Below are 18306 nucleotides of genomic sequence, written 5' to 3'. Positions count from 1 at the left end.
TCCGCTGCGCTCTTATTTCACCCTCAGACTGAGAGAGACGCGCAGCTCGAGTTCGACGCGCAACGCTTTCACACACACGGACGAAAACTCAAACCGACACGTTTCATTTTAAAGCAACGTTTACGTTTTGTGGAATAAACCGTTTTTCTTTCATTTTTTTTTGTCAAAGTTATAAGTCTGACCGACCGGCGTCGAGAGAGGAATCACCGGACACGAGCATCGCGAGCACGAGCAACATACCGGCAAACAAAGAACCCTGTTTTAGCGCGAGATCAACCTTCACCACTCGTTAGTTATGAGTCATGTGGCCGTCGAGAATGTACACGGTCTAGACCAGCAGGTGAGCCGGGGTCCATCGCGGGGTTTCGGGCTGTTTCGGGCGGGTTGAGGTGACGCTGAAGCCGCGCTGCGTGTTTAAGATGGAGGCGCTGCTGTCGATGCGCGGATGATGGCGGAGATGCGGCGCGTCGGAACGCGGAGCGTTTATTCGTCACGCGCGGCTGCGTTTCATCGCAGTGTTCATGTGATGCTTCATTAAAGGGTTTCGGGAGGATTGCGTGTTTCGTATATGGATGTTTGTGTAGATTATGATGTCGTTCGGACGCATTAAATCCCGCGAGGAGAAACTTTAATCTGGTGGCTTTTAGAGCCGCTCGGGCCTGTTGTTTAGCTGCTCCTGGGCCTTTGTCTGACCAGTTCCCCGTTTCACTGCATTTGCTATCACATTTCATATTCGCTGTCATTTCATGTCTTAACGGAATTTATTCTGTATGTTAGATGAACGCAGACAGACATGAATATCTCGACTGAAGCATTCGGAATCGTCTAAGATCTTATTAATATAATATGACAAGTCATTAATAATCAATAATCTGTTTAGTTAGTGTTGAATTAAAGGCATGACGCGTGTTAAAGTTGTGTTGTAAATGTTAGTGGCGTAATTTACCTCAGAGACGCTCGGCTTTTATTCTGGCTTTTTTGACTCGGGTTTCGGTTTTTTAATTTGGATGTGGCGGTATTTATTTCTGTTAATCAGCTTTATGTTTGACATTCAGTTGTCTAAACCAATTTACAACTTATTCTATAGGAAAGGTTCGGGTAAATTTTAGTTTTTTGATGGACGTTTAATTATACATTTGTTTGTCCTCCGTGATCTTTTGTGCTGAATGAGCTCGAGCTCTCGCGCGCCCTCTGCCGGAAGTGACGTTATTCGCTCATCTCAATGACCCGGTTCAGGTGTTAATGTTTTTTTTCAACAGTATCTCGTTTCTCTTTCAGCTCGCTGTGCTAGACTTGAACTCCGGTGACGGAATCCCTGGAAGTGAGTATCTGCATCCTAGACCAGTTTCAGCTCAGCTCTGACGTTTTGTTTAATCGAGGCGTTCAAGCCCAGGAAGTAGATTTGCCTCTAGATGAAGTAATGTGTGTGTGTGTGTGTGTTTGCTATGCTAACAAAGCCTGTCCTTCACCAGGGCGTTACATTCCACCTCATTTAAGGAACAAAGAAGGTCCCAAGAACGGTACGTACACCTCTGAGCTTCTGATGTTAAAGTCCCAGTTACGGCCAGTTCACATCTATAATGATAGATTGTTTTAAAAATCTTCTTAAATGTAAAGGATTAGCAGTCCACAACAATAACGGCACAGAAACTAGTGTCGGAATCACTTTCAGAACAATTTTTTCCAGTTGATGAACGATAAAAACCCTGTGGACCATCAGAACCCGTCCTGCTTTCTCGTGTGCAGAAGTGGACGCTAATGTGCAGTCGTCAACATCTGCGGATCTGACCCTTTCATCAAAGTTAAACATGATTTCGTCTAAGGACACCTTTGATGAGCTCTTCTGATCGGTGTTGACGACTGTAGTTATTCTCTAGCTATCATTGTTTGTGTGAACGATCTTCAGGCCTCACTAATCTCCAGTGCAGTGACCGTTGTGATTGTCTAACATTAAATCTTTTACGTTTGTGTTTTACATCTGTGGTTCGGCATGTCTGTAGGGTTATCAGTGTGACGTCATCTAGTGGCGTTGTCGTCATGATGTTCATGTTGCACGGTTCAGTTCACATCCGGTGGTTTTCCACTGGCGTTCCGGCTCACTTTACCCCCTCATCCATGTTTTGTCCAATGACACGAGTGATCTGTGCTGGCATGTAAAGCAATAAAATGCTTCTGAAACTCTACCAAAGCTTGTCTGAAACGCATTGGCCGTGTCTCTCCGACCCTTGACCTCTAGTCCTCCTGACGTCACGTTTTTTCTCTTAGCAGGAGCTTACTCCTCTGGTAGACAGAGCGGTTTCTCAGTGGCACCCGGAAGCTGTAAGTGTCTACTCTGACAGCCTTGGCTAAGAGAAACTTTGAGGGAAAGATGCTCAGAAATGCATGATTCCGCAGTTAATTCTCAGCACACTCTTGGAGTCGTAACTAACAGGTTATTTTGGCACTTGTTTCCGAGATGGCGTGCACAGGCTTTAAGATCACTCAGACTCGGACACATTTGCTTTGCTTTAATTTCTGCAATTTGCAAACACTTCCAGCGCAGTGGTCTTGATGACTTCCTGCTGGCTGAGGAGTGCAGTTCCTGCTTGACTAACTGCTTGCGTGTGCCTCTCCGCCCCAGAATGCCCCTCTCGTCTGCAGACTGGAGACGTGTGCCTGCGGTCTCTAACCCGTGCTCTCCTCTCCCTCAGATTCTCCCGGAGGATGGGATAACGGCCGCAGCAACGGCTTCGTGAACGGCTTCCACGACGGCTCCCGTATGAACGGCGGGAACGGGTTCGGGCGCGGGCCGATGCGCACCGACCGCGGGGGAAGAGGAGGGTTCAGGGGCAAACCCGGCGGATCCTTCAACCCCATCCAGACTCTGCAGAGCGCAGGCATGTCTTATGACCTCTGACCTCTATCATAATCACACACTGTTGGCTCGTTGGCCAGAGGAGAACTGAGTCTGGTTTCTCCTGAGGGTTTCCTCCATTCTGTCCTGATGGAGTTTTAGTTCCTCTGTCGCCTTTGTCTTGCTAAGTTGAGGACATTTAATATTCAACAATATTATTGATCTCCTGCACTGACACCATTACATGAGAACTGAGCTGGACGATGACATCACGGTTTTCTCCAGAGCGGCTGTATAGTTATAGAAATTAAGTTAATAATAACTTTTTTTACAACAAAAATGAACCATCACTGAACTTACTTAAAGGGGACATATCAAGAAAATCTGTCTTTCCCCGAGCTGAAGTGCTTTAATCCGGTGCTTCTGCCGACACAGAAAACATGAAAAGTGAAACCCAGTAACTGTGTTCTGGTGAGCCTTTCTCTGCACGTTTACACACACCAGCGACATTTGGTTCCACACGCGCCAACAGAGACCAGTTCTAACGCAGTGATGAAGGTCCAGTCTGACAGGTGCAGGTCTCTCTGTAGGGGCGTGTGTCAGCCTTACGCTGGACTGTGACGCCATTTTCTTCTAGAAACAAACTTTGTTGCATTATATTCTGGTTATCTCTGTGAAGCTGCTTTGAAATCTGTGTTGTAAAGGCGCTGTATAAATGAGTGTGAGTTGCCTGCTGTGTTCTGATGCGAGTGTGTGTTTGGTTATGACAGATGGCGGTGGGTGGAACGCCCCAAAAGACGCCGCCTACAACAGCTTCGGTGGGCGCTCTGACCGGGGCAAGTCCTCTTTCTTCAACGACCGCGGCTCTTCTTCCAGGGGCCGGTGAGACCTCTATTCCTCTTTAGCATGTTACAGACGTCTGTAGGTCCTAGCTTTAGCTACAGTAATCCCGATACGTTTGAAAATACATTTTAGCAACAGTGTGAAAGTGAACGGCACATAACACACACAATACCAGTATAAACATTAATATCTGTTGGTGCAATATGCGTCACATGACTAAACTTGCATCATCGTTATTAAAGACCTCAGTTTTGACAGTCCGCACTACAACACCAAAACTGCATTTTCAAGTTTGTCCACTCTGGAGCGTTTTCAAAAAGCTCAGTTTTCATTGATAAAAGTCTCAGTGTGGACGGAAGGACAAAACGGAGAGAAAGATGAGTTTTCAATCGTTCGTGTGGACACGGCCTGACGCATCTGTGTGTTCGGCAGGTACGAGCGTGGCGGGTTCGGTGGCGGTGGGAACAGCCGATGGGGAGAAGACTCCCGGGATGAAGAGGACTGGTCCAAACCGCTGCCTCCCAACGAGCGCCAGGAACAGTGAGTGTTCCCGAACCCTCAAACACAAATCCTGTTTCCTATGTGTCAAGTAGTTTTTCCTTCATTTAAGCAATTTCATTTTCCCTTTTTGTTTCTAATGGCTAATAGAATGTTTAATAATTCATCAAAAGGCGACGGAATGAGGTAGTTATGGTGTCCATATGTGCTAATCTTGTACATGCATCCATTGATATGAACTGGACGTTGCATATGGGGTTAAACCCAGAGTGGTGTGTTTCCTGACGCTTGTTTTCCGGTTTCCTCGCAGTGAGCTGTTCGCTGCCAGCAACACCGGGATTAACTTTGAGAAATATGACGACATTCCTGTTGAAGCCACAGGCCAGAACTGTCCACAGCACATCGAGAGTGTGAGTGTCCTAATGAAGATCTCGGCAGAGTTCAACTGGAAATCAGTGGTTTCTAGGGATGCACGATAACTCGGCCACCGCATCGGCTGATATATCTTTATTTTTAATGTTACCGTTATCAGCCCAATGTCCGACTATATTAAAGCCGATTAATAATGTCTTCATCTGAGACACTTCAGATGCGACTGTTCAACATGATTTTGAATTGCTTGAAATATAATTAGAATCTCTTCAGAAAATGCAAATGCAGTTCAGTGCAACAAGTCTGTCATATCGGCTACAATCATGAGAACATTATAATGTGTGTTTGGGACATGGACTTCAATGGTGAGACTTTTGTTTTTGTAATCAGGCTCTCAAAAAATATATTAGAATTTGAATTTAAACTTATCGGCCAATATATCGGTTATCGGCTACAAATATAAAGAATTATTGGTTATCGGTATCCTCAAATGTTCATCGGTGCATCCCTAATGGTTTTAATTTAACAGCTTTGTGTGTTTTGGTGATAGTTCCAGGATTTGGAGATGGGCGAGATCATTATGGGTAACATCGCCCTGAGCCGCTACACACGACCCACTCCGGTCCAGAAGTACGCCATTCCCATCATCAAGTCCAAGAGGGATCTGATGGCGTGCGCACAGACAGGTCAGACATCAGCTCCTTGTGTTTCAGCGTGTGTGTGTTTGGCACACCGCTCTTGATTGACACCTGTGTCCTGTGACTGTAGGCTCTGGTAAGACCGCAGCGTTCCTGTTGCCGGTTCTGAGCCAGATCTACACCGAGGGCCCAGGAGAAGCGCTGCAGGCGGCCAAGAACAGCGCTCAGGTACCGACTCTGTCCGGGAATAGCTCAGGAAAGGGAAACTTGTTGCCCATCTTAACTGGGTGTGTTCTTGTCCTCAGGAAAATGGGAAATATGGCCGCCGTAAGCAGTATCCCATCTCTCTGGTCTTAGCCCCGACAAGAGAACTGGCGCTCCAGATCTACGACGAGGCCAGGAAGGTAATCATCAACCTAACCAGAACTAGAGTCGGGAATCGAATACTTGTTGTAATTTCGATTCCTTTGTGAGCATTTCAATATGACTTAAACAGTCGTCTGACGCTTGAATGGTTTAATGTGTGTCAGTAAATTGGATCTGTGCGGCTCTTAAAGTGACAGCAGCCTAATATTGTATGTTCATTAGTTCGGCTAGTTGTTTCTCTATGGTGTTTTTAAACCAGTCAAATGTTCCTTGTGTAAGTGTTCTTTAGACTGATGATTTCTGTTCATGATATTCAGATACCATTAAATATTTTGCAATAAGGCTAAATGTGAAATGTTTTTTATACTTTGTTGGAACCGATAAGCAGAATCGTTCAAATCAAAATGATTCCCAACCCTAACACGACCTCATTAGATTCCGCTCAGTCTAACCCTGGTGTGTTCTCCTCTAGTTTGCGTATCGCTCTCTGGTGCGGCCCTGTGTGGTGTACGGCGGCGCTGATATCGGCCAGCAGATCCGGGATCTGGAGCGAGGCTGTCACCTGCTCGTGGCCACGCCGGGCCGGCTCGTGGACATGATGGAGCGGGGCAAGATCGGCATGGACTACTGCAAGTACGTCAAGCATCTGCCCATGTGACCCTGGCCACAAAACCACTCGCAAGGGTCAAGTTTTTGAAATGTATACATCATCGGAAAGCTGGTTAAATAAGCTTTCCATTGATGTATTTGTTAGGTTAGGATATTAATATTTGGCTGCGGTACAAATACTTGAAAATCTAGAATCTGAGGGTGCAAAACATTGAGAAAATGGCCTTTAAAGTTCTCTATGTCCGCGATTCCGCTGCATTCACTCTCAGAAATACATTTTGTATATATTTATGGTAGGAAATTTACTAAATCTTCATGGAACATGATCTTAATATCTTAATGATGTTTTGCATAAAAAGAAAAATCGATAATTTTGACCCATACAATGTATTGTTGACTATTGCCACAGAAAAACCAGTGCGACTCGAGATTGTTTACTGATCCAGGGTCACATTTACCCCCTCCATCTTTTCACATCTGTTTGTGGCTTGACCTTGAGCTGTTTGTGGCTTGACCTTGAGCTGTGCTTCTGTCGCTAGTTACCTAGTTCTGGACGAAGCGGACCGGATGCTGGACATGGGCTTCGAGCCGCAGATTCGGCGTATCGTGGAGCAGGACACCATGCCTCCCAAAGGCCTTCGCCAGACCATGATGTTCAGCGCCACCTTCCCCAAGGAGATCCAGGTGAGTCTCAGGATGTCTTGGGTCATAGACACATTTGCTGCAAATGTACATGCGTTTGAGTATCAGAAGAGTAGACAAGCTCTCCTCATATTAATGCATAATGATGTATTTAAAAGTTAATGGCTGAACGGATCTTTATAAAAGTCCACATTATCGCAGATGAAATATGACCAGGATAACATTAAATATTTTATTATCAGGTTAAACTTTGATTAGTCACTCAAACCTTTATATAAACCTCTCTCCGTCGGTCGCGCATATCGCAGATGAAATATAACACGGATAACATTAAATATTTTATTTATTACTATTCTTTGGGACTCTTATTTTAATCTGGCGTGCGGTTCGGAGGAATGCTGGGCGTGAGTCTCCGGGATGCGGGTTCTTGGACCTTTAGTTACGGTGTTTTGTTTCTTAGATCTTGGCTCGTGACTTCCTGGAGGAGTACATCTTCCTGGCCGTGGGCCGGGTCGGCTCCACCTCGGAGAACATCACACAGAAGGTGGTGTGGGTTGAGGAGAACGACAAGAGGTCCTTCCTGCTTGACTTGCTCAACGCCACAGGTACGTTCGTCTGCACATGGCCCCTGATCATCAACAGATCAGGTTTTTGTGGGGTTTTACTCGCCATGGTCCGTCTATATGACCATGATGGCACACGGCTCTTCACATGGGGTGTCATGAGGAAACTTAAGTAATCTCTCCTGAGGTCTTTTGGGGTTGGGGGTAATATGAAATGGCCCTTTAAACATCAGTGTAATGACATCCAGGTTCAGGGAGATCAGGCTACAGATCAAGTCTCCTATAGTTATTAGCACTTTATATAATGCAGCTTTATGGGGATGAAACAGGAAAATAACAATTCAGTGATGCAGATTTCAGCTCTAAAAAGACATTAGTAAACAGTAGTTATTCAGTTGAAGTCAGATCAGTGTATGCTTGGCTCAATAACAGTGTAAAGTACATCACTTATAAAATGAGTTCAGATCTGCATAAGACCGTGATGTCATCGACCAGCTCTCCTCCAATAGTGTCAGGGCAGACAGATTCATGTTTCTGAATATGAAGAGGTTTCCCGATGCTTTAGATGTTCAGTAGCGGCACATTTGCACGGTCCTCCCATAGTGCAGTAGAGCTTCATCTGAACCCATGTATACCATATCTAGAATGAAACTGATATTTGTTGAAGCTCATCATAAGGTCTGATTCTATTTAGTTATTCCGAGTGAGGTTCAGGACAATACGGGGGAGAACGTAGAAAAACCTGGTGAGTAGAGACGTTTATCTCTCCACTGGAAGTGGAACAAATGCAAGTCTCATCTCACCTCTTTATTTTGCTTGAACATTGTTTGTTTTCCAACCCCTTTCGCCATGTCAAGAGATCTGTGTTCTCGTGTGGTGTTAGGATCTTTACTTCATGTTTTTACCCCCCACCCCCCCATAGTCATGCTCCTTTCCAGTGGTTGGTTCCTTCAGCTGGATCTGTGCATGAAGTGTGTGTGCAGTGCTGAACTGGGGTGTGTTTCCCGAAAACATCGTTCTAACGAACATTCGCAAACCGCATCGCAGAGTTGTGTGTGTGTGTGTGTAGCGACAGATCTCGACCTGCGGTTAGAAGCAGTTTCTAGTTTTCATGTGGACTCAATAAATCCTGATCTTGAGCAGAATAATCAAGCTGACATTCAGCGCAATCTGTTATTTAGAATACAAACAAGTGTCATTTACGTCTTTAGTTTGTCGAGATTTAAAGCGTCGTGTTGAAGAGTGCGCATGTGTGAGCGAGCTCTAGCGCGTAAGAACGAGTCTATGAGTGAATCTGGAAATAAAGCAGAATAACTGAGAAACATGAGCAATATTCCTCAGATGCCATGTCTAATTTATAGCGAAACATCTCGCGTTAACTCGATCTCAAACAGAGTCATTAACAGCAGTTATTACTCAACACCTGAGTGACATCATTAACCAACGGCTGAACGACCAACTTACGACAATACGGGGAACAGTCGAGACTCGCTAGTTGATCTCTTCAGCGATGGATCGTACTATAGCAGTGAAGCCGCGAGTTACAGCGCGGTACGGGAAACACACCCCTGTAAAGTCACATGACTGCTGTGGTCTATCTGCGTTTAGCAGGACAGCACATAGAGGTTCAGCACTGGCTTTGACTGCACTAGTCTTAAGTTTAACGTAAAGTTCACTTCTATGAGATCCAAATGCTTGTCACTTCCTGTTAGCCATTCATTAGCTTCTGCTCCCGCTGAAGGGCTTCATCAGGTGTTCACCGTCTTCATCTCGTCCATTAGGTAAAGAATCTCTGACTTTGGTGTTTGTTGAGACCAAAAAGGGAGCGGACGCTCTGGAGGACTTCCTGTACCGTGAGGGATACGCGTGCACCAGCATCCACGGGGACCGTTCCCAGCGGGACCGGGAGGAGGCGCTGCACCAGTTCCGGTCCGGGAGATGCCCCATCCTCGTGGCCACCGCCGTACGTGGCTTTCCTTCCTCCGTGTGTGTGTGTGTGTGTGAGGGCTCATCGGATGCAGGATTCACTTTTTTTTGGTGTTTGGGTTAAATGTGTCTCATATTGACATGGTCAATTTTTAAAGCTTTACAGCAGATCTAGAATAGAGTTATTGTCCAGATAAAGTTAGTTTTGATTCACTTCCGTTGTAAAGATCATTAGTTATTAAATTAACAGGTGTTTTACATTTACAAACTTTACATGAAGACCCTAAAGAATCACCAGCCTGTGTAAAGTGTGCATCTGCTGACCCCTGTAAGCGCCTGACCCCTGTAAGCGTCTGACCCCTGTAAGCGTCTGAGTGCTGGTGCCGGTCTCACGCTCTCGTCCCACAGGTGGCAGCTCGCGGGCTCGACATCTCCAACGTCAAGCACGTCATCAACTTCGACCTGCCGAGTGACATCGAGGAATACGTCCATCGCATCGGGCGTACCGGGCGTGTGGGCAACCTGGGTAATTATGACATCATCGATACACTTGCATGTACACAACCAGTTAAAAGTTCTGGACTGTGAAGTCTCTTCTGCTCACCAAGGCTGCGTTTATTTGATTACAAATACAAAAAAGAACAGCAATATTGTGAAATATTATAATGTAAATAACAGTTTTCAACACTGCTAATAATCATAAATGTTTCTTGATCATCAAATCCTCATATTAGAGTGATTTCTGAAGGATCATGTGACACTGAAGACTGGAGTAATGATGCTGAACATTCAGCTTTGATCACAGGAATAAATGACACTTTACTGTATATTCACATAGAGAACAGATGATTTACATTATTATTTCACAATATTGCTGTTTTGTAATCGCAGCCTTGGTGAGCAGAAGAGACTGCTTTAAAAACATTAGCAGTCTGTAGTTTGGGATGGGTTAGATTAGTAGTGCAGCAGTTCTCTGCTGTGTAGTGCGTGACGTTCCCCGTCTCACTCGGTCTCTGGTTTGCTCATCTCAGGTCTCGCTACATCATTCTTCAACGACAAGAACGGCAACATCACGAAGGACCTGCTGGACATCCTGGTGGAGGCGAAGCAGGAGGTGCCGTCGTGGCTGGAGAGCCTGGCATACGAACACCAGCACAAGAGCAGCACCCGCGGGCGCTCCAAGAGGTCAGCAGCCACACACACACACACACACACACACACACACACACACACACACACACACACCCCTTCCCTTACGCCTGCTTCAGATTACACCAGTAATGTTAGTCACTGTCAGATTGTGTGGTTCTGACTCCTAAAATCTTGTCATGGACCAGAAACATGTCAGACTACACGTTGCTTCCCGACCCGTCATCATGTGTGCGGTCTCTCAGAGTGGTGTGGTCTGAAGCGGTGTCACTGTGACGGACTGGTGACTCCTCATTGAACTGATCCTGTGTTCCTCAGGTTCTCCGGTGGGTTCGGCGCCCGAGACTACCGTCAGACCAGCAACAGCACCAGCAGCGGCGGCTTCGGCAGCCGGGGGGGGCGCAGCACTGGGGGCCACGGCGGGAACCGCGGGTTCGGTGGTGGCGGTAAGGCTCCTTCATTCAGGCACTCCTCAAGGGAAGGGCTTGCTGACTCGGATATACAGTCGTCAACATCTGAAGTGGAGACCAAAACCTTCTGAAGTTATACATGAATTTTGAACGAGACCCGTTCTAAATGTTGACGACTGTATTCTCCAGTCCAGTCGCCTGACAGCAGAGCTCCACATTAACGCTTGTCCGGGGAGTGGATTTTTTTTTGATGGGGCAAGTGAAAGAATTTGACAAGAAGCCCGATTAGAACGTCAATAACAAAACAATAACGGGGGAATCACTAAAATGAGAGAATGATTCTGATTGATTACATTTATTGTGAGTTGCGATCGATAGTGGATGATGGACGTGATACTGATGGTAACAAGGTTGTGCTTTTGAGCCTCGAGGAGAAATCTAAACACGAAGAAACTCTGTTAACACTGCCGGTAAAAATTCAGAATGTGCAGTTTTTATGTTTTAAACATGATAGTCAAGCAACATCACACGAGTGCTGTTCTGCTGAATACCATCATGGTTGAAAATGTAACATTGATTTCATATGAAAAATTAAGTCGCTTGAATTTTAGACACAATATTGAGTTTCTGTTCTGTTTCAGCAGTGAAAATAGTTCCTAATAAAGACCACAGCAGAACCATAGCGCATCTCACAGCAACACTCAAACGCGTTTCATTACTGAATGATTCTTAAACGAGTCAAAGATTCAATGACCCATTCATAAACCTCTGCCTCAGTCCTCAGCGAATCAGCCCTAGGAACGAATCGTTTAAATGAGTGACACTCGCCCATTAAGGCGGTCACCCGCCGCCACCTACTGGCGGTTTAGTTTCGTGTTTGTTCTTTGTATATTCAAAAAAATATTTAAAACAATAGTGTCTTATTATTCTAATTTAATTTATTGATCAAGTTTAGGTATTTAAAATGAAAGATGAAGCGTATATTTAATACGATTGGGGAGAAATGCCCCTTTAAAGGTGCCAATATTACAATGTGCGGATTTAAATATCCAAGCTGATTGAACAATGAGTATTGCTTCAGAAGAATAATTTACAACACACACACACACACACACACACATTCCGGACAAGCAACTTTTTTGCTCAGACAAGTGAATGACAGATGAGTTGACCTTTATTTAATCAGGCAAGTCACTCAAGTTATGTCAACAACAGTCCTGCAGAAGTTCAGATCTCCTGAAACACAACACACACATTCATTTAAAAAGTTGATAAACACTCCCTAATAGTTTTTTAAATGTAGAGATTGAAATGACTTTTGCAGCACATTCTAATCATTAGGAGCTGCTAAACCAGAAGTTGAGTCCGCTTTATACAGCGTTTCAGAGCAGCTCTACAGAGATAACGGGAAATAATGCAACAGAATGTTCCAGAAGAAAATAGCGCCTCAGTGATGCTTCATCGTGTGTGTGTGTGTGTGTCCTCAGGTGGCTTTGGGAACTTCTACAGCAGCGACGGCTATGGAGGGAACTACTCTCAGGTGGACTGGTGGGGTAACTGAGACTCCGCCCCCTCCTCCACCCTCACCCCACCCACGCCCCATTACAGTGATCACATGCCAAACTCACTGAACGGAAACCACATGATGTACCATAGCCAGACTATATACCCTGTGTAGCTTTGAAGAACTTTGCAGTACATTACCAGCTGTGATTCTCTGACCCCACCTGGAGAGGCTTTGGCCCCGTGGGATTCTGGGACGCCAGGCCAGCGAAGGCTTGACCGTAGCAGAAAGCAGTGTCCCGAACCCGTGCTGAAGCGGAACCGAGTTTGCGTTAGATTCCCGGACTCTAGTTTTCCACTACATCTCATTTCTTTCTACTAAATGAGAATCATTCGTTTGTTAATGTACTGTGCCTTTAAATTTATACTCGCTGTGTTTGGTTTGTTTTTCTTTTTTTTAATGTCTGGCTGACAGTTGTTTCCCCCCTTTTCTTTCTTTCTTTCTTCGTTTTCTCCCCCAAATGACTCTTTTGTTTTGGATGGTATAACAAAATAAGCTTGGATGTAATCAAACCTTGGCAAACTCTGGGATGGTCTGTCACAACCTCGTTTTGAACTGAAATTTCTAATGGGGGGTCGCCAGTGCTGATGTCACATGGGCCTGACCCCTACGACCCCCCCCCCCCCCCCCGCCCCCCGATTGGCTCGTACCCTCTTGTGTGGTAAAACCGCATCGCAAGGGAGTTAAAATATCGAATGCTTGCTCACTCTATCCTGGAGAGGTATCTATAAGAGACTGTCGTCTTCTGAGAAAAGAAACCAAGCCATTCCAGTATATAATCTTAAATTTGATTGTGATGAACCGTGTCTGCCTCCGCCACTCCGCCGTGTAACTCTACCATTGAGGCAGCTAAGCTAGTTCACTGACACACACACACACACACACACTAGCTGTTTAGTGGTGTTGGATTACTTTATTTCATTTGTTTTCTTTGGAAATATTAGGATGTAGCGATTGGATTAACCTTTTCTTCCTACAAAACCCATTCTTGAAGTTGATAATGGGAGGCTTGTGGCGATTCCGTAGCGAAGAGTTCATACGGCTACTCGAGGACCACGCCGTCAGAGCGACTGGCCCTAGCGCCCGGCTCGTCTCTGGAGAAATCCGCATGCTAGTGTTCTTGTTTTTTGGTCAAGGAGATTTTCAAATCGATTTCTGCAGCAGGCTTTACGTACAAGTAACGTTCGTTCACTTTTTGTTCTTTTTTTTTTTATTTTTTTTTTTTCTCTTTTTCAAGCTGCGTTGAATTCCGAAAGACATCCTCGGCTTTACACGGCTCCCGCTGGGGTCAGAGTTCAGCGTACACGACAGGGGTGTGGCTTTAGTGTAAAACCAGACTCTCATTGGTCGGTTGGTTTCCGTGGCATCCCTGGCCAAAGACAGGTTTCTTTCAAACTCCCATGAGCCCCCACGGCACGGGCCTCGGGCGAGTGGGAGGCGTTTAACTGAAGTGCAATAGATTTACTCAAGCGTGTTGTGCCTTTCGACATGGATTTGAAACGGTGGCGTGAAGCGGATGCTTTGACAGTATTGTGTGACTTGATAGCAGTGGTGCTACTTCGGCCCTTCTGTGTTACGCCCTTCAAGTTTTACAAAAGTCGTTTTATTGCACATCTAGGGTTTTATATAAATGTCTTGAGTGCGTGTCCTTAAGCTTCCAAATATTGTGTGTGAAGATAGTGAAAACGCAGCTTGTTTACAAAAGGGGAAGTGTTCTCCAATAGTTAACCAGGATTGATTTGGGACCAGGGGGATTAGCAGTGGGGAATTTAGCTATTTGCACAGATTACTAGATTCTACTTTTGCTGCTAGTTTGTGTAATTTATTAAGCATTTTTGAGAAATATTTATTTTTATAAGCCTAAAAGTGATAGTTTCAAGTAACTTGACCAAAAGACAGTACAAAAACACTGGCACTTGAATGTTGAATGTCACCCGTATGCGTGAAATTTATATTTTTCGGGGTAGTGTGAGCTTTTTAATGTTTACGGTCATTTTGGACTCCGCCAAAATTCGCATCTGTAATCGTCTCGCTGACTAAACGTTTCAATCCGATCAATCGAACTCTGAATTGGCAGCCACGATCTGAAAGCTCTACAACCATGCCAAGGTTTGGACAAAGTTACAGAAATATTTTTGTAAATGTGTATCAGTGCAAAGTGTTCAGATTCTCCAGTTGTTTTTCTGTTTGTTTGTTTTTGTTTTTCCGGTATTTATTTTGATTTTTGATTTGTGTCTTTACCCCCAGTGAATGTCTGGCACACGGCAATCTTAAGTAACAAGAACATGTGGTTATTCTCTATTGTTGCATTTGCATATTGGGCGCCGGCGCTGTTCTCTGACAGGATTGGCCGAGAGCCTTCATCGCAGAAGCCGCGGAGGGCGAAGCGTTGAGAGCGTGGATGAGGCTCTGGATCTCCGGATCGTGTGAGAGAACGTCGCCCGCGCCCTTAGACTTAGAGTATTTGCTTTACGTACTAGTTTAGAGGCTGTGCACTGCACGAAAAATGAAAATGTGTGTTTATCGTATGATTTTACCAAATTAAAGTTGGAAATTGCAAATACAGAAACTTCTCGTGTGTCTTTGCATCTTTGACTGAAAACATCGTGTCCTCCCGGAGTTTAACCTGTGCCACCTCGGTTTACATCGGAGCGTTTATTGGTGCGAGTGTCTCTAGAGTTGCACCGGTGGACCGGCCACAAGTCAGAGGTCCAGTCTGTGCTTCAAACACGCCAGCGGCTTTAGCCGATCTCTGTTCCGCACTCACACACGCCGCATCGCTGTCGGGGGAAAAGAAAATATATATATCTGAATATCTCTGGCTGTCTTCAGGAGAGTTTCAAGGCGTTTTCTTGTCCTCTTCCCTCAGTATAAAGTAGGGGTTAGAAGCGCTTTGTTTGCAGCGTTATTTAATTAAAATAAACATCGTTTGGATTGATTAAATTCAGTGGTTGCTTCTATTTTCACATGTTTCCAGATGTTAGCGTCTCTTGTAGAGCACATGAATTACATGCAGGTATTTTTTAGAATATAAGTACAATGTAAAAACACGTGTACACAATAAGTCCATTGTATCAAATTATTAATTTCAATGTTAGTTCATAGTAAAGCCACTGAATATAAAGTAGGACCTTAAATCAACATCGGCCATGAAGCGTCATGATTCAAAACATGGTGTTTTTAAATAAAATAAATCTCTCTAGTGTGTTTCCGGTGCTCCTGAATCCCCTGGGAGAGCGGTGATGTCCAGCTTTCCTGAGGGATCGTCGGGCACGGCCGGGTCACTCCTGGTTGGGTCCTGTGTAACTGAGCGCAGTCGGCTTGTGTTGTAGAGGATTTTCTGCTGTGACTTTGTAAAGTATGTTTAAAAGAAGAACACTGAAGGGTTAAATCTGTATTGAATTTGTTTAAATAATAACATGGAGTTGAAAATGAACAGGAATACAGATGTTTTGTGACTAGAGAAGGTTGAGAACCGCTCAAGGACTTCAGTATTGTAGAGTTGCAGGAGTTTAGCAGACTCGTGTTTATAACGGGTTTGGAGAACAACACAACCCTTACGCAGAAGAGCCGTGATTTACTACTAATAAAACAAAAAAACATGGTAACTAGATTAACCATGATTTTGCAACACTAACCATAGTTTAACCATGGAATTTGTAGTAAAACTGGTTATACAAATGATAATTAATCTGCCATAAAAACATGGTAACTATAATCTTACCATGGTTAATTTTCATAAGGGAACAATATGATTCGTGATAATACAATAAACATGTTCAGTATTAGTTTTTTTCCTATAAATATATTGTCATGATGTAGTTATTGTACTAAATTTATGTTTATAAATGTTAATGTTGTATGACTTATTTCAAGGGTGGCCAATATTACGATTTAAAATCAGTCAGAGGAAGAGTTCACTTAAAATTTTAAATTCTGTCATCATTTACTCACCCTCGATCCTCGTTTCAGACCTGTACGAGTTTCTGTTTCTGTATGAGTTTCTGTCTTCTGTATGAGTTTCTGTCTTGTGCTGAACACAGAAGAAGATATTCTGAAGAGTGTCTGTAACCAGACAGTTGTTGGACCCCATTGACTAACATAACAGGAAAATAAAATACTCTGGAAGTCGATGGGGTCCAACAGCTGTCTGTCTACCAAAAGCTATTGGTAACCTTCATTTCTCAGTTTTGACATAGTAATATATTACTTTGGTAACTTTAGAATTAATGTCATTTGATTTGTTTTGAACTTGATTGATAGGGAAATAAACGCCTGAACTCTACACCATGGAAAAGCGCGCGCTGTTCGACGCACGAGCGTGAGCGACGTTAGTAACGAACTTGAAAAATTTGATGCGAGACCCCAATTTGTAGTCAACATTCAATATTTCTCTATATTTCACTGATTATCCCTCATATTTTCTGTCGGCTGTTTAAACTGCAAAGCCCGACTGGCCAATGATTCACTCGTTTGAGTCGGTTCTAATGAATCTGACAAACTAACAGGGCTGCCAACTCTCACGCATTGAGCGTGAGACTCACGCAATTGACACTTTTCACACGCTCTCACGCCACACATCCATTTTCTCACGCACAGAAAAATTGCGGAGCAAAGGGGTACTTTTAATATTAAACTAATTCTCAGCTCTTAGATTCCGTCAATTTTATTACGAAATTCAGACAAAAATACGTTTGGCGCTTGTAAATGTGACGTGACAGATCGCTGAGCGCCACGATCAGTTCAAATGCACGTGAACCGATCATCTGTTACTTTTTTATTTAAAGATACAGTACAACTTACCGAAAGTATACATAATATCGACCACTCGTGGATTTTTCAACCACTGAAAGAGGTCAATATATAACAGCAGGAGAACAATTATGTCACATAACGTTACATTTACCTCAGGAAAGCCATTTAATGACCATGTTAATTGAATAGAAAAAATAGCTAGAGAGGAGATTTTGCTGAGCACTATATTACATATTTATTATATTTTTACTTATGCCATTAAATAATTGTTATTATAACAAAAACTGCATTATATTTAATTTGTTATTTTTAACCTTTAATAATACCAGCAGATTAGGCCTTCTATGTTTACAGCATTAGGTGAGATTATTTTTTTAAATAAAATTTAAAATAAACATGTATCCAAATGAGTCAATATTGATTCAAAATCGGAATCAAATCACAAGAATGGAATTGAAATCTTGAAATGTTTGTCAAGCAATAATAAAAACTGTATAGCCTACTACCAGTCATTGTACAATGTAAACATTGTAACATGTTGTCACTAAACTTCATGAAATTCTATTTAGTTACCAAATTTTTTTTGGTAACTAAATAGCAAACCCCCCCCCCCCCCCCAAAAAAAATCTCACTCCAAGCTAAACTCAAAAGTTGGCAGCCCTGAGTAAACACTACAATCTAAATCTGTAAATTACACACACACACACACACACACACACAGACACACACACACACACAAAGTACAACAATTTGCACTTATAAAAAACGCACTGGATAAAGTGTATTATTTACCTACAACCCATTAAAAACGAGCCTGAGATATTTCGTTTACCTCTGATAAGGAATACCAGCAGTCACTCAGGTAAAGACCAGAACACACAACGCTTACATGCTTTCTGGACATATCATAATGTACCATCAGTACCATGTTTGTTTGTTTGTTGTTTACATGTAAGCCTACCATTCTTTGAACCACCTTGAAGTATAAATACCATACATTAATTTGATAACTATTGAGTAGCATAGCATGATATAAAATGATCATTGTAAAACCATCTATTATAGCATTATGGTCTAATAATTATTTCCTATTATGGTAATAATATTTCTTTTGGATTTTTTTTTTTTTTTTTTTTTT

General features: G+C 43.5%; 1 protein-coding gene across 5 annotated transcripts; it reads left to right on the top strand.

Moving 5' to 3' along the window:
• ddx3xb (DEAD-box helicase 3 X-linked b) lies at window positions 1-14979 on the top strand. Of its 5 annotated transcripts, none has more exons than XM_081381363.1 (20): window positions 25-340; window positions 1279-1321; window positions 1473-1520; window positions 2269-2319; window positions 2691-2876; window positions 3604-3715; window positions 4109-4216; window positions 4485-4584; window positions 5097-5232; window positions 5315-5412; window positions 5490-5588; window positions 6023-6183; window positions 6699-6843; window positions 7262-7406; window positions 8059-8109; window positions 9146-9327; window positions 9699-9816; window positions 10322-10475; window positions 10758-10885; window positions 12337-14979. In XM_081381363.1, exons 1-20 carry the CDS (start codon window positions 296-298, stop codon window positions 12408-12410), a joined length of 2184 nt encoding a protein of 727 aa, XP_081237489.1. In that variant the 5' UTR covers window positions 25-295; the 3' UTR covers window positions 12411-14979. The 5 variants fall into 5 exon arrangements, with proteins under 5 accessions (XP_081237491.1, XP_081237489.1, XP_081237488.1 ...); XM_081381362.1 differs by having other exon boundaries at window positions 2266-2319; XM_081381365.1 differs by lacking the exon at window positions 2269-2319 and having other exon boundaries at window positions 1-340.
• The last annotated feature ends 3327 nt before the right edge of the window (window positions 14980-18306 follow it).

Source organism: Scardinius erythrophthalmus, assembly GCF_964197995.2.
Source record: "Scardinius erythrophthalmus genome assembly, chromosome: 12".
Taxonomy (NCBI): Eukaryota; Metazoa; Chordata; class Actinopteri; order Cypriniformes; family Leuciscidae; genus Scardinius; species Scardinius erythrophthalmus.
The sequence above is the reverse complement of the archived record's forward strand: the minus strand, read 5'-3'. Positions and strand labels throughout refer to the sequence as shown.